This window comes from Maylandia zebra, linkage group LG11, assembly GCF_041146795.1.
Source record: "Maylandia zebra isolate NMK-2024a linkage group LG11, Mzebra_GT3a, whole genome shotgun sequence".
Taxonomy (NCBI): Eukaryota; Metazoa; Chordata; class Actinopteri; order Cichliformes; family Cichlidae; genus Maylandia; species Maylandia zebra.
The window spans coordinates 22421100-22437085 of record NC_135177.1 but is presented as its reverse complement, the minus strand read 5'-3'; the positions used below and the strand labels follow the sequence as shown (position 1 = coordinate 22437085).

At 47.7% G+C, this 15986-nt stretch overlaps 1 protein-coding gene across 3 annotated transcripts; it reads left to right on the top strand.

Annotated features, from left to right (window-relative positions):
- The first annotated feature begins 613 nt into the window (after positions 1 to 613).
- Positions 614 to 15835, top strand: LOC101472002 (uncharacterized). Of its 3 annotated transcripts, XM_004541243.6 has the most exons (14): positions 618 to 1079; positions 3776 to 4668; positions 5578 to 9727; positions 11066 to 11417; positions 11575 to 11748; positions 11856 to 11950; positions 12035 to 12108; positions 12195 to 12240; positions 12347 to 12387; positions 12487 to 12557; positions 12661 to 12842; positions 13354 to 13445; positions 13563 to 13705; positions 13786 to 15835. In XM_004541243.6, exons 2-13 carry the CDS (start codon positions 3988 to 3990, stop codon positions 13689 to 13691), a joined length of 6087 nt encoding a protein of 2028 aa, XP_004541300.3. In that variant the 5' UTR covers positions 618 to 1079; positions 3776 to 3987; the 3' UTR covers positions 13692 to 13705; positions 13786 to 15835. The 3 variants fall into 3 exon arrangements, with proteins under 3 accessions (XP_004541302.2, XP_004541301.3, XP_004541300.3); XM_004541244.6 differs by lacking the exons at positions 13563 to 13705; positions 13786 to 15835 and having other exon boundaries at positions 616 to 1079; positions 12661 to 12855; XM_004541245.6 differs by lacking the exons at positions 11856 to 11950; positions 12035 to 12108; positions 12195 to 12240; ... (4 more) ...; positions 13563 to 13705; positions 13786 to 15835 and having other exon boundaries at positions 614 to 1079; positions 11493 to 11630.
- Positions 15836 to 15986: the final 151 nt, after the last annotated feature.

The window sequence follows — 15986 nt, the reverse complement described above, 5'->3', positions numbered from 1 at the left end:
TATGCGTATCAGGACCTAACAGTGGACTAAACTCTTTGGAGAATATACCGCTTCTACTGCCAAATAAATCATTACTATACTGTAATTATATATCTGTGACTGTTGTTTTTAGCACTACTAATTATGACTGTGTTCTCATATTAACACACTTCTGCAAATGTTTCATGTTCAAATTGTGTGCTTTTTATTATTTGGGGGAAATGTTACCAAACGCGCGGTAAACAGCTCTCACGTATCAACTTTTACCATCCCCGCGTGCCTCTCCCACTCGCGTAAAGCCGAATCTTGTATTGCATGACGCGACGCAACTTTTCGGCTGCTCCCCAAAATCCTACCAGCAGCCTACTTTCGCCAAGTCGTCGCCATTTTATTAAGCGCCTAAATAGCCCTCCCCGATCGCCTGTTATGAACCGCAATGAGATCCTGTGCTGTATCCACCGTTTTATCTCCTCCTCTGGCCACATGAAAATGGCCACGCAGTTGCATTCCCGCACATCCAACAACCCCTCTGCGCTGCCAGCCCTGTACCCCGAGCGCACACACACACACACACACACACACACACACACACACACACACACACACACACACACACGCAGCTGCAGCCTTCAGCCCGTCGCCACGACACGTTAGCAGGCTGTGCGCATACGAGAGCACAATCTGAGCCATTATAACTGGCGGGAGCGGTGTAACTCCCCCCCCCTCCCCCCGAGAGAGAGAGAGAGCGAGAAAGAGAGAGGGGGGTAGAGAGAGAAGTAGGCAAAAAAAATAAAAAAAAATAAGATCCAGCGTAACCAGTCCGCCACCTAGCTGCGGAGACGCGCCGACGGAGATCCGTCGACTGTATGATTATGAAAACACCCGCGCCAATGTTGTTGCACAGTAGGCTCTGCGCTCTGATGGGACTGAAACTCGGTTTTAGGGGGTGTTTTAACCTCCGCTGGCCTTAGTTATGTAATCAAAGCAACATCTAATGCACCAAAAAGCCGTGGATCGCCGCTGGTGCGAAAGGGGAGAGCAGGACAGCAACACCTTAACCTCCTGCCTAAACGCAGTTGGCTCTGGGACGCGCTCTCGGGGTAAGTAGCCTACGTAGCCTTATTACTGCTTGTCATGGCAGTCCGTATTAATGCGTGCAGGCCTGTCATCATCAGCGGGCTCAAAGCGCAGCAGGTTAAGAATTTTGTGCATCCGCTTTGCGCTAATTTTATCCCTTGTTGCCGAGTGTGTTTCCCTCCCCTCTGTTCTCCCCGCACGGTGATATTTCTTATTTCAATGTTGCTGACACCAGCAGAAGGACTGGCAGAGGACAGATAGAAGAGAGAGAGAGCGAGAGAGAGGAGAGGCGGGGAGGGGGGGCTGAGGAAAAAGGTGGCTCGGTACTAATCCGCACCAGCACAAACACTACCAGCAAGCACATTTTTTCGTGCTACGTAGCCTCCCACTTCCATGTTGAGTTTGAAACGTGCAGCTGGGTCATGTTTTAGGGCGCGTAGATGTGCGATATGTCTCAAAATAGGAGACAGGAGTGACGACAACAACAACACGTGCATGTGTGTATCATTTGTAAGTGCGACAGCATCAGGCGGGTGGTGATTTTCCGAGGTGCGCAAAGTCATTATGGAGAAGGAAGCTCCTGTTGACGTCCTCGGTAAACCAGTGATAGGTTGCTCCAGTGCGGTAACACCCCCACTGCCCATACTGTATCTACAGTAGCAACATCAGTGAGCCTACGCAGCTGCGACCCGGGTACACAATGTACGGCCAACGCACTAACTAGAGGGAAAGTGTGTGTGCGTGTGCGCGTCTGAGGAGGGGGACTCACGTGAGAAACTTCCCCGTACGCTTACCGCGAGGCTTCGTGGTTCAGTGATTTCAGATGCCATCACAGGGGCCCAATTTCCAGCTGGGCTCATGCTGTTGTCAGGCAGATGATAATAGTGTTGTAGTTATCGATGATAACGCTGTCATGGGATGGTGATGATGGCTGGAAATATGGTGGGCCATTATCATGATTTAATCGTTGCTTCGGCGCTCCCGAGCCACCGCACTGACTACAGTGTCAAGTCAACCCATCATCCTGTCACTGGAAATAGCTTCTGGTCTAATGTTAGAATAATTTTGAGTTATGTGTGAGAGGTATAGTTCTGGAGACTATAAAAAGCCATTAGTATGCACTCTGACTGATGCTGAATGGGCTTGCCCTTTTAAGTCTGAAAACCTGCCACTCTGGCTCTCCTCTTATGGCGAGTTTTCACAAACAGGTTTGTAACTCATACTGCTTGTGCTCACGGCCCCTCCGCACAGGCTTCTGGAGTGGACTTGATAATAAAAGTTGCCGCAGTTAAGTTCAAGAGGACCACTGTCCACCTCTACGCTCATTTTCTTTCATTGTAAGGAGGACTGGTCTTGGAAATGCTTTCCAAAACTGTTACATAACAGCGGTTACTGAAACAGATGTTGATTTGAGCTTCTATGATTTGGGTGTGGAGGGAGGGACCAAGAGGCACGAGAGATAGCCCACTGAGCTCTTAAATGAAAACATTATCTGAGATGCTCTCGTAAGTCTAAGGGGGCAGTTCAGAGCGCTGAGAGACAGATGAGCTATTTCATAAGAGGCGCTCAGGAGAGAGCTGCAAGAATGCTTGCCCGGGTGTGTTTTATTAGAAAATGGATGAGTGTCTCCCTTAATGAGGGAGAGCGAATAATGAAGGAAGCATGACAGAAAGATGCTGCTTCCCTTCGACACGTTGAAAAGCGGTCTGGAAACACCACGAATGAGAGTGAAAGTTTTTTCCTGGTGAGGAGAATGTTATTTTAGGGTGTGTTACTTCACTATAATGTCACATTAAAAGGCCATTTACAATGGGGGTCAATGAAAAGCTTACTTGACTTAGAGGAAGCAATGGGAGGAGGAGGAATTTGCGCTCCTTTCCAAAAATAAGTTTTACCCTTTCCTACGGATTTGTGTTACCACTACTGAAAGGGGAGGAGGGGAACAGTCGGACTGTGAATGGAGAGATTTAAGTTGGAGAGAAGGAAAAGAACGACAAGGAAGAGGAAATATGGTTCTGATTAACATGGATACAGTGTATGAGTTGACCATTTTACTGTGTGGTCTACACACACACACACACACACACAGAGTGAGAGAGAGAGAGAGTGGAGGGACTAATAGAGAATGCATGCAAAAGCTTACTGCCAAACATGAAAAGGGGAGTTTCGGAGAGAAAAGAAAGTACAGCAGCGGGAAGGGTGGGAGGAGGAGTGCTTGTGGGAGTAGCTGAGAACAGAAGGCGCAAAGACAGTGGAGGGAGCAGGGGAGGAGACTGGATCAAGTGTTTGAATTAGCCAGAAGCTGATTGATTGATAGATTGATTTGCGGAGAGACACGGGAAGGATTACGACATAAGTGAAAAGTGTAGAGGTTTGGGGTGTGTTCGCTGTCTTTTAGCTCCATCGATATTTGCGGATTGTCGGAGCGAACTAGCCCAGGCTGTTTTTTTGGGGGGAATGTAAGTCAGTCTTCCAGCTAATGCCGACATTCTGGGAATCAGCAACGTTGATTGGCCTCCTGGGTTTTCTGGATGATGAGATCATCTCTGTGGACACAGACTTTAGCACCTCGCTACAGCTGCCTGAAGGAAGGGGACTTTCCCCTCAATTCCTGTACTGCTGCTGTTCAACATCTTAGCTCACTGAAATGACTAATCACTGGCCTCTCTATCTTTCTGTCTTTTCTTCCACTTTCCTTCTGCCTTTTACTCTGTCTCAGTGTAACTGTAAAGGACATCAGAGAGACCTTCCCTTGCCGGATGAAGGTACAGAGCTGCACTTGGACTCTTACTGGATCTTTTTTTTTGTGACCCTTGTGATCGACACCTGCATTCTGCTCTTCACCCTTGACCCCACCAACCCCACTGGAGTCGTTTTAAAGTGTTGTACTGGTAACCTCACAGCATCCTACTTCTCCCCCCGACTTCTCTGATGGACCAGAGAGTGAAGGGGGGAACCCCTCCGACCACAGCCTCCACTCTGGACCCCGCCTCTGCACCTGAAGACTCTGAGCAGGACCAAGTGGCAGAGAAAAAGAGGAGAGGGGAAGTAGAGAATGGCGAGGCAGTGGGAAAAAAGGAGGAGGACAAAAAGGGAGGAGGAAGAAAGAGAGAAGGAGACAAGGGGGCAGTGCTGGAGCTGCTCATCGAGGGGCGCTGTGGCAGCGTGGGGCAGCAACAGCTTCAGCTCTCTGGCAGAGAGGCCAGCTGCCCCGAGGGGAATGTAAGAGTCCGAATTGGTCTCCAAACCAAGCGCACCAAGAAACCGCCCAAGATCTTGGAGAGCTACGTCTGCAAGCCCACCATCAGGACCTATCAGAGACAAGGCAGGGGGGGTTTGCTAAAGGGCGATGGAGAAGGAGGGGGAGCGGGCCAGCAGAGTAAAACCAGCTCTGCCCCAGACGAAGCAAACAGAGAGCAACACTCAGGCTTGGATGCTGTCCAGACCACATCCAAACAAACTGCATCTGCTGCTTCACCACCAGTTACATCATCAATACCGTTGTTGTCTTCGTCATCACAGTCACTGTCGCTGTCACCGACATTTTCTACAGCTTCCAGCCCGGCCTCTGTCCCTGTCGTAACCAGCCAAGGGACGAAGTCTGCCAAACAGGTAAGTTAAGGACAAGGCCTCACATATGTACAGCGTTCCTCATGTCAGTTGCCAACAGATTGCCCTTTTTTAAGGGGATTAATAAAGTTGATCTGAATCTGAATAAATCTGCAATTAGCTGAAGTTAGCTTGAGAAATGGCACCTTTGTGCTTTGTTTAGGCTTTTTACAGCTAACCACCATTCTCATAGAGTCTTTGATGTGGTGCAAAATCACCCAGCATTGAGCTCACTTGTAATATCTATCTAACAGCCATTGTCTCAATCCTGAAACTCAAGCAGTGCATTTTAAAAACAGACCTATAAATAGGACAACAGCACGGCAACCGCTTGGAGTTATTACAGACACTGGCCCATCAGTCCTTATGACAATCACCCAAGGGAAAGCTTATAGCTTTAGCTGCACAAACGCCACTCAAGCTACAGCATACCAAAATTACAGAACAAGTATGAAATGTCAAGCCTTCTCATCTGTATTAGTGGCAATTTATAGCCACCAATAGCAAGGCTTTCTCTCCCTCTCTTTCTGTCTCTGCTTGGCTCTCTATATCTGTCCCTCTCTTCTATTTTTACATCCCCTCTTTTCTCTACCTGCTCTCATTTATCTTTCACTCCCCCTCGGTCCCTGTCCCACTCCCTTCCTCTCCGTTTCTCTGCCTTTGTATTTCTCCTCTCTTTGTCAACCCCATTCCTGTTTCCACTCTCTCCTCCTCAGTGTGCCCTCGTTTCTCTGCTTGATTGAGTCGTTTTTATCTTCACTGTCCTTTTTAATGGGGAACAATAACAAAAGAATTTCAGTTACTGTCTCTTTTTCATTGTCCGTCACTGTTGTTGACAGCAAACTAAAAGATGCCTATGACAGAGATTTGCTTTTTTCTTTCTTTCTTTTTTCTCTGTTTTTCATCTCTCAGGTTCCTATCAAGCTGGCCGATAAGACAGAGGGGAATTCATCTGAGAAAGTGAAGAAAGACAAATCTCAGAGCGTCAATGGCCAGCCCGTCCTTGCAGGACCCAAACCCTGCTCACCCACAACAGACCAGGCAGCTTCAACTACTCCTTCCAGCCCATGCATCCAGACGCAGTCTCCACTGGAAACCAGGAATGATGAAAACACCTCCAAGAAGCATAATGGTTTGGTACAGACAACCAAACAGAAGGGCCTGTCCAATGGGAAAGGCTCCTCTAACATTCTTGGCACTCCTACTTCATCCAAAGTCAAAGTTGGAAAACACAGCACTTCCACCTCTACTTCTTCCATGGACTCTTCAACAAGACCTCTAGTCTCCACTGGTTCCCATAAAGAACTTAGCCTTTCCAATAAGAGCAGGCCAGAATCTCCCTCCTATCCCTCAATTACCCCAAAACCGCAGTCATCCCCCGCTGTGGAACTCTCTGTCCAATCCCAAGGTCACGATCCCTCTGTAGAGCACCCGCTGGAGAAAAAGAGAGAGAAAGAGAGAAAAGCAAAAAAAGAGAAACGCAAAGACAAGAAGTCGAAGCGAGATAGGCTGGAGGCTGATAAAGCAAAAAACGAGGGCAGAAAGGAGGAGGGTAAGAAGAAGAAAAAGGAAAAAGGGAAGGATGGGAAATCGAGACATGGAAAAGAAAAGGATGAACGACATAGAAGTGATGATATACGGAAGGATGATCTAAAGAGTGACAGAGGAAAGGTTGAGAAAAAGAGGGATAAGCTCAGCCCAGACAGACAAAGAATAGAGGATAACAGTGCAAAATGTGGGGAAACTGCTGACAACGGCAAGCTAGATAAAACCTGCAAATTAGTGAATACAGGCAGACCAGATGAGAAGGAGAAGACAGATAACAGTTGCAAGTCAGTTACACAAGCTGAGGCAGCAACAACAACAGGTGACACGAGTAAATCAAAAGAACAGGACATCTCGAGACATTCAACAGTGCCTCCAAGCCACCCCTCCTCTTCTGCTCCTCCCCCTGTGCCCACGCCTTCTGCCCATTCTCCCATTTCTCCCCCTTCTTCCCCACAAGAGCAGGATAGCCGACCGCTCAAAAAACGTAAAGCCAGAAGGCCCAGCTGGACCAAGCTGGTGCACCGGGCTCAGAGAGTGGAAAATCAGGAAGCTCCTTCTGATTCACTACAAAATCCTTTACTGAGTTTCACCCAGAACACCAAGACGCCCCTTCCTGCCAAAGCCACTATTCAGCAGAGTGATGAGTCACACCCAGCAACCTCTGGCTCCCTAACCAGCAGCTCCTCCCCAGTGTCTTCTGCAACCAAACCTCCAACCCCAAAGCAGAATCACCCCACATCAGAATCCAGCCCCCCTTCTTCCAGAAACCCCATAAACACGGCCCGAAAAAGGGGTCGTCCTAAATCCTACAGCTCTAGTTTAGACGAACCTCCCCCTCAGCTTACACCAAACGATATCGCAACTGAGGTGCCTCTCCGGGGCTGTGACGGAGTTCCGAAAGCCCCTGTGCTGGAGCCAAGTGCAATACTACAGTGTGTGGCTCAGTCTAAATCCAGCCCCAAGAAGCGTGGCCGGCCTCCCAAACGACCTTTCCCCGAGGAGGCGAGTGGAGATGCACTAAATCACGCTGATCATACAGTGAGTGGTAAAGATTTTCACCCCCCTGAAAAGGGAAACAGGCAGCTAAAGCTCAGGAGGCTGATTAATGAGATGAAGAAAAGAAAGAAGAGGAGATTTCACAAAGTAATGCTGTCTGGGTATTTAGGAAAGGAAGGAAGGGCAGGAGAGGCAGCAGATGGTGAGACTTCTCAGAGAATGTGTAAATCGATAGAGGCTACAACAGTACACACACTCTCAGCCCTGTCCTCCTCCTTTGGAAGTAAGCTAGGCCCTCAGATCAATGTGAGCAAGAGGGGGACCATCTACATGGGCAAGAGGCGAGGACGCAAGCCTAAATCCCAAACCGCCAACCTAAATTCAAACTCCCAGAACTCCACTCACTCCTCTCTGTTTACCAGTCCCTCAGAAACTTCTCTCTTCTCGACTAACCAACCCCAGCCTCCTCCGTCTCACCCGTTTCCCTCCCCATCTCTTACTCACTCCAGTGGGGCCCAGAGTCCTTACAGTGAGGGCAGCCTCGCAGAACCAACATCCTCCCTACTTTTTCCTCACCCCTTCTACCTCCCCTCCCCATCCTCCTCCTGTACCTCCCCCCGTCCTCCCTCCTCCTCATCGCTCTCTCCCTTTGTGAAGAAGAGCTGTCCATGTCAGGGAAGGCATCACTTCCCCTTTCACCAGTCTTCATGTAAGCTCTCTTGCCCCACCCCTCCACTGCATCACACACCTGGCTCTCCTGGCCACCTGAAAGAGGCCACCCCGTCCCCGAGGAGTGAATCACACAGCGAAGAGACCCTGCCCAGCGACAGCGGGATCGGAACAGACAACAACAGCGTCTCTGAGCGAGGGGAGATGAGGGGACCTCGGGGCGTGTTGAGGATGGGTCAGGGGTCAGGAGCGATTCTAGGTGGTCAAAGGCACCTTTCTTCCATCATGGACTGTCCCTCTCCAGTCTCTTTGCCTCTGTCTCACATCCCCAGACACACCAACCCCATGGCCAACTCAAATACCATGGAGCGGCACAGAGACCGACATCGACACAGGCGCAGGGATTACGATTGTTCTCCTTCCTGTACCTGCTTGTGTCCCTGCCCCTGTCCAGGACACAACAAGTGCACTCATTCAGACTATTATTCCTGTGTTGGGCACAATGCACTGAAGAGACAGAAAAATAAACACAAGAAGAAGCACCAGCAGCTGCACATGCAGGACCCAGAGTTTCTGGCCGAACTCGAAGACTTAATCAGTCAGTTCAGCGAGGTACATATTGGACGGCGTAGCTGGGCGAGGACAGGACTGGGACAAGGCTTTGATGGGAGTGCGAATGCTGCCGGAGGAAGGCGACATCATTCCTCCTCTTCCCACCGCTCCAACATTTTCAGGATCAATCTAAATGGCTTCTACTCTCCTCACCCGTCATCTTTCTCTGCTAATCCCACGTTCTCCCCGCAGCCTTTCTACCCTTGCCACTGCAACAGAAAGCCAGACCGCAGGCAATGCGGCTGCCCTTCAAAGTTTCAGGAGACCATTGAGAATATGGGCTTCTACAACAGCTATCCCACAACCACAACACTTTACCACCACCTCCCCTCCTACACGCTTCCATCTCCCCACCAGTATGCCCCTCATCAGCCCCACCACGCCCACTTTCTCCTTAATCCACCTAGGTTTCACAGGCGGAGGAGTAGGCTGCTGAGGGAGGGAGCTTTAGGAGGGGAAATCGAAGGGGATATCGGGGTAGGCAGTGGAGGACGGCCACACCTCGGCTCAGGGTTCGCATCCGGCTTCTCTTACGGCTGCGGGAGGAGTGAACACAAACACAAACATAAACATCGTCACAGGCACTGCGAACGAGACGTGGACGAGGAGGAGGAGATACACGAGGACGAGGAGGAAGATGGAGTGGAACGAGAGGGGCTGGCCTGCTCAAAGTCAAGGTTGGGGTTCGTTTTGGGGCAAGGAGAAGGAGGAAGGAAAGTGGCAAGGGGAACAGGGAGCATGCTGGGTAAAGAATCAACTTGGCTGCGTGAGAATGGAAATGATTCCTTTTCCGCTGTCGCTGCTGCCGCTGCCTCATCGTCATCGTCCGCAGACAGGTACAAACACACTTCGCTCACGTCACTGGGGCTGGGATCCTCTCACCTGTCTTCATTCGGAGGAGGATGGGGCGGCCTGGGTCAGAGCTGGGCGAAATTTGGGAGTCTGGGAGCTACAGCGTTCGGAAACTCAAACCCCAGCTGGAGAGGCTTCACCGGAGACCAGCATGCAGGAAGACTGATCGCGTCGGACGGCGAGGACGAAGATGGGGACGAGGATGTTCAAGAGTCGCATCTGTACACGACGTCCCCATCGCCGACACACACCAACCTGTTCACGTCTGCTGCCATAGCAACAGGAGGGAGGGGTCTGAGCAGTGGATTGGCCATTAGGAATCAAGGAAATGTAGAGAGGTCGTGGAGGAGACACGAACCGGCGTGGACAGAGAGGAGAGACGCAGGTGAGGGTGCATGAATGATTTGATCTCTGACAAGTCTTTGCTTTCACCCGATCGATCAGTGTGAGGCTGCGATCGCATGACAGCGTGACTGTGCTGATGAATGCTACAGAAATCTCCACTGAGAGCATTTTGAGTTTTGCGAATAGGCTGTTGTGTTCTGCTACTGTGTCAACGGCGGAGAATATGAATATATAGGATACTGACAGTAATCTAGATAAAGCAGGGAATCTATCATCAAATGTACCTACCACTGAAATATGACAGCAGCGAGCAAATCATGACAGCTAGCTGAGTGAATAAGATTTATGCCAAGAGCTTCTTTCCACTTGCACGGTATGACAGATTTTTATATTTGTGCAATGTGGAGATGAAACTGTGCTACCAGTAGTGTCCCCAGTATAGGGACAGCGCTGCTTTTTCTCAGGTGTTGTTAAGCCATGCATCAAAAGCCTGGAGGGTGTTTGAGAGGAAATCAGACTCCATTCTTTTTATAGCTAATTTCAGACTCTCTCTGCTGTGCGAGAGACGATGCCTGACACAAACACACAGCCTCTCAGCAACCACTATCTGCTGGAATTTTTATAAAGTGTTATAGCAGGAGAGCAGCGTCTTGATGGGAATCTGCCAGAAAATCTTTGAAATCTTCCTGGTCGGCAGTGAACCACACGCTGTTGCAGCCTAGGGCTACCCAGTGAGAACAGTCATTAGTTAACCACCAGATTGGCTATTTAAAGATTGGCCTATCCCTCACTGCTGCCCAACAAGGCCTATTTGACTTGGAAAAATCCAATAAGGAAAGAGTGGTCAGTCTTGTCACTGGCAGTGGAAAATGGAACAAAAAGACGAATGACCTCAGAGAGATGGATAAAGGAATAGCACAGAGGTCAGACGGGGGGCAAAGGAAAAATGTTTTTGCAAGCGGAGGAATACATTTGACATCCGTTCGCCGTCTGTAGCTGCTGAGCTTTCTGGGGTTGTATTTCACAGTAACCGAATTTGTAAAAAATAAATAGTGTGCTTAGTGCATATTTGTGCATGCTCACTGAAAAAGCATGCATGATGCACCGTGTTTATGTCTGTTTTTCTTTTCCTTGTTTTTTGTGGCGTGCATAAATCACTTTTTAATGTGTTTCCCAGAAGTGAAATGGTCAGAGGAAATGTTGTGACTCACCTAATGTGCGGCCTATGTGCATGACTCAGCCTAGACTGGCCTCACCTCACACCTCCTGCCGGCTCAATCACAGATCCACATCTGTCTCATTTCCTCTCCACCACTTACACCCCACCCTCCCCTCATGCCTCCGACTGCCCCCCCCCTTGTTATTTCGATGACTTCAGGTTTACAAGGTGACTCGAGAAGCCGAGGGCAGCAGAAAAGTGTGCCAACGTCAGACAGCGCGGCGCTGAAGAACAAAAGAAGGCCAGGACGGCCCAGGAAGCACCCGCTGCCCTCCTCTGTGTCCTCCCTCGCGCACTTATCTGCAACGCCGTCCATGTCCTCACCTGAAATCTTGCCAGGACACAGCCACGTCAGAGATGAGAGAGAAGTGGGAGGGAGAACAGAAGAAAGACTGCCAGAGAGAGACAGGGGAGGAGGCGACACGGCGCAGCAGGTGACGGAGTCGGAGCTGCAGGCCAAGAGGAAGAGAGGACGGAAGAGAAAACACAGTGACTCGCCCTGTCATCAGAGGTAAACACCTGAGCTGGTTGACTTGAAAATTCAATACAACCACTCACTACTGTCCTATTAACCCATCGTTTTCAGCACTGTGTGCTAAACCAGTGCCTTTCTCTCTTTCTTTTCCCTCTCTATCATTCTATCTCTCTCTTTGTGCTTTCCTTTTTAGTGTCGCTGAGGATAAATCCGAGTGCGACGCCCTCCCTGAATGTTTTAGCCAGTCAGACGTCGACCAGGCTCCGCCCCAACCCGTAACCATCCAAAGAGAGGAAAAGGCCGATGGTCCTCCCAGGAAGAAATTCCTGAGGGCAGGTCTTTACTCTGATGATTACAAAACTACAGAGTGAGTTGACTGAATCCATAAACAAACTATTATAATGGGGGTTTTTTTCCGTTATGTTTTTTATTTTTTGTTTGTTTGTTTAAATATTTATTATGCATCTTTCCTAGCCCCCCCTCCCAAACCCAGAAGAACTGCAAAGAGAACATGGAGTACACGCCAGGGGAGAACGAGTACAGCCTTTTACCTGCTCCCATCCATGTCGGTGAGTATATAAGAAAATGTAAACACTGCTAGTGTGTACTATGTTCTTGTAGTAATGCAGCTAAGCTCACTTTATCTTCTTCAGGGAAGTACCTGAGGCTAAAAAGAATTCATTTCCAGCTGCCCTATGATGTGATGTGGCTCTGGCAGCACAACCAGGTACAGTCACACCAGATCAGACTTTGCAGGGCACAAGCTTTTAAAAAAATGTCCTTGGATCTAACTTTCATGTTGTTTGGTTACAGCTTCACCAACAGCCTGCTGTCCCCCTGAAGAGGAAGCGGCGTTACTGTGAGTCACCGCTATTACAGTGTTACAGCAGTTGTTAGATGTCGTCAGGTTTAGCTTGCCGGATAATTTCTTTCTTACCGTGTTTCTTTCTCTCTGATTCACTCAGGCCGGCTGAAAGAGAGGACTGCATCATATCAGCAGACAGCGGTGAGTTTTTTGTGGCTCGTGGTTATTTGATTCCAGTGATGAATGTTTTTGCAATAATCTGTCCCGAAGCTTACGCGCGTCTCTGCATTTATTGTAAAGGAGGAGAGCTCCAGTGACATTACCAGCTTGTTCCCGCACCTCGACATGGAGCCTTTGACCAGCAGCGAGAGGTACGGAAAGTACACGACGATTCGCGTTTCACATTAAACTATTTGTTGCGATATTATTGAACTAATGTCAGCAGTTCATGTTTCTCCATTTGTGCCGGGCCAGGAGCTTTGTGGTGAAGCACCGTGTGTTCCTTGTGAGGAACTGGGAGCTGGTGAGAGACAGACAAATCCGGATGAGAATAGAGAGGGAGAGAGAACGAGACGCAGAGGGGGAGGGAGAGGAGGGCGACTCACGACATCTGTCCTGTGAAGGAGCCAATGGGGACGACAGCCACATCAAGTCAGGTCCATGAAGCAAGTGTGTGTGTTAGTTTTTGTTTCTGTAGGTGTTCGTGTATGCCCCCGTGTATGTGGTTTAAACTCTATACATTTTCATTTCTACCGACTTCTTTCGGCGTCTTGTGTTGTGTCTTTTCCTCCACGTGTGCATGTATGTGTACGTGTGTGCCGTACAGACCGCCGTCCTCACAACTGGCTTGTCTCTGCATATCATACTCAGCAACAAAAACTAAGTGGTTTTCCAACCACAGAATTCAGCCTGCAGAAATGTTTCCCCATTTCTGTCATCCACCGCTGGTGTCCAAGAACCCAGCAGGCATCAACTTTCCCCATTAACAGTGAAACCACACACAGTTTCCATCAAAGACTCCATGACTGATTGCAGATAGAAATCAAGGGGAAATAAGGACACTTGCATAATTACAGACATTTCTGTAAAAGAAACGAGCGCAGTTTTCATTTCCTCCTACGTCGCCTTCACTAACATACAGAAAACTCTTTGGCCTTTGACCCTCAGATCATCCAGTGGGGGTGGAAGTGACGGTTATCAGCAGTGACCCCCCCCACCAAAGTCAGGACACCTCCAGCTCGTTCACTGCCAGCCCCTGTGTGAGTCAACAAATCTACAAACATTAAAATATATATATATATATTAACAATGCAAAAATTCCACAAGGATAAAAAAATCTGCTTTTGAAATTAACTGTGCATACTTGTTCACTCCAGCCCACCAAAACCCACAGCAGACATGAGGAGGAGGGAGAGGAAGAAAAACAAGGGGAAGGAGAAGTTTGCAGCAGAGAACAGAGGAGGAAACGGCTGAATGATTTACTTTTGAACCTGCAGCATTCATAAGCTAAAAAGAGGGGGTAAGTGAAACGTCTGCCGCTGAAGCAGAAGCCAGAAGTATGTGTACTATTTAGCTGACAGTATCTTTTCTTTTGTGTAGGTGGGACCACTCTGAGAAAGGGACCAGGACCCACCACTGGACAGATGAACTGATGTCACAACGCTGCTGTTAACAATGGCAGTCCCGCAGAGAAGAAGCGAGAAAAAGGAGACGAGATCTGGCGAATTATACCAGCTGAAAATGCAAAAGAAAGACATCTCAAACGCTGACAGATGAGTGTGTTGATCCTAGCTTTCTGAAGGGCATCCACATCAAGGATGAAACCATGGCAACACATCTTTTGTCCGAGCGGTGAGGGATGAGAGAAACACAGATAGACTGTCCCGTATGAAAGAAAGAAAGAAAAAGAAAGAAAGAAACAGACCAGCTGAAATGAATTTGCACTAGTGCTGATTGAACAAGCACACTAAAGACTGTATGTATGCTGAGTGGACACACTATAAACACACACATACTGTACACTTTGATTGCTCTTACTTCAGCACCTTAAGCAAATTTGGGAAAGACGGACATTGCAGGGGAGTTTGGATATGGACTTATATGGTACTCAGCATTTCAGCTCCGACGTTTCCAAGAGACGAGGAGCTCGCAGGCTGCCCAGAGCAATACAAAATGTAGCCTGGGCCCTAAGTAGGTCAAAATTGAACGCTCATTTAGTTGGTAAGCTTTCAAAGTCACATTGCACCTTTGGGAAAATGACACGAGAGGAGACGTGAGCCAGTTAAAAGCTGTTGAGACAGTGTTAGGGGGTTTTCTTCACTTTATCAAGACAGTGTCTGCTATGTACCAGTGAATAGGCAGGGGAGGGGGTGGGCTTAGTGATAGGAATTTTGGCATCGCTGCAAGAGAATTTCTAATGAGGTTTTAAGAAAGAAGTTATTTTTTGGAGAAAAAACAAAGACAGCTCGAGTCGTGTCCGCTAAAAGAAATGGACGAAATATATTCACGATAGGAATGTTTATTGTTAACTATTTTCAGTATTGCTTCTGAGGGAGGAGAGGTGGACGTGTAAAAAGTGTTTTTGTTTACTTCAGACTGCCTTTGAGAATGTTTCACTCTTTGCTTCAGAGCACTGACAATCAGAATGTCCTCGGCAGGAGGGAGGAAGGAGAGCGGAAAGGGAATGAGAATCGATTTGCCCCAAATGCTCTGTAGAAGTGCCATGTTGTCTTGTGTACGTACCTAAGCGAACTCATGCAGTCTTTAAAAGCAATATCTCCTCTGATAAGGACTATATAAGAACTTCCTTTTTAAGATAAACTAAGAAAAAGAAAAAAAAAAGTTGTGAATATTTGAAGATTGGAGGTCATTTTTCTGTACAGATGCAAAGTAGTTTGTTCTCATCTTAGGAACATCGGGCTAATCCACTTATTGGAAGTAACATAAGCGTTTAGTTACGTGTGAATGTACAGTACATCGAGAGACCTGTTTTCTTTCTGTCAGCAGTAGCGTGTAAAATTAGTATTATACACAATACAGTCTGGATTATACATGAAAGTTAATAAACCTTTCATTTTACTAAGATGTTTTTAAGAAACTATACAGCTGACCAATATATCAGACATTTTCCCTTAAAGTTGACTATGATTGTATATGATTTATTTTGTTTTTTGTAGGACATAACTTGTCTGTTTGGTTTGTTTGGGTTTTCTTTTATTGGTTGTTTTTATTTGATTTTCTTTAGCCGAGCGTTACTTTTGTTTTTGGTCAGACAATCAGTGACAGTGACTTAGTTTTTCCAGTGTTACATTTCTGCTCTCTTTCAGTAGTGTGGCTTCTAATAACAAGCCAAGAAAGTGCAATTTCTTTGACTGTTTACATACTGTATGTATATTTTTCCCTCTTTCCTTTTTTAAACTAAGAGCACTACATTATTGCCAGTGGATGATTAACTTTATAGCAAAGGTACACGTAAAGAGTTATTTATCTAGTTTGCATGACATGTAACCTTTGCCTGTTGCCTCTGATAATGTGCTTAAAAAAACAAACAAAAAAAAACAGTGATAACTCAACGCCATAGAATGTCAGCTCAAACTTTTTGCCTCTGTATCCATAATAATAAAAGCATTTTATGTCTACTAGTACTAAACCCTGAATGCTCGTGGTGTCTCAGCTTAAAGACCTCCTTCTTGCTTTGTTTACTATAAGGGGACGGGGGTTAGCTCAAGCTGATTAACATCAGCTTGAGCTAACAGTGCTATCTAGTGGCGTTAGATTGTATATCTCACAATGTGTTGTCC

What these genes read in the sequence shown, in the direction of transcription:
- LOC101472002 (XM_004541243.6), top strand. Translation starts at nt 3,988, where the DNA reads ATGGACCAGAGAGTGAAGGGGGGAACCCCTCCGACCACAGCCTCCACT. An exon ending in GACTCGCCCTGTCATCAGAG is followed by an intron (nt 11,418 to 11,574) that starts GTAAACACCTGA and finishes TTTCCTTTTTAG; the next exon opens with TGTCGCTGAGGATAAATCCG. An exon ending in GAAGAGGAAGCGGCGTTACT is followed by an intron (nt 12,241 to 12,346) that starts GTGAGTCACCGC and finishes TGATTCACTCAG; the next exon opens with GCCGGCTGAAAGAGAGGACT.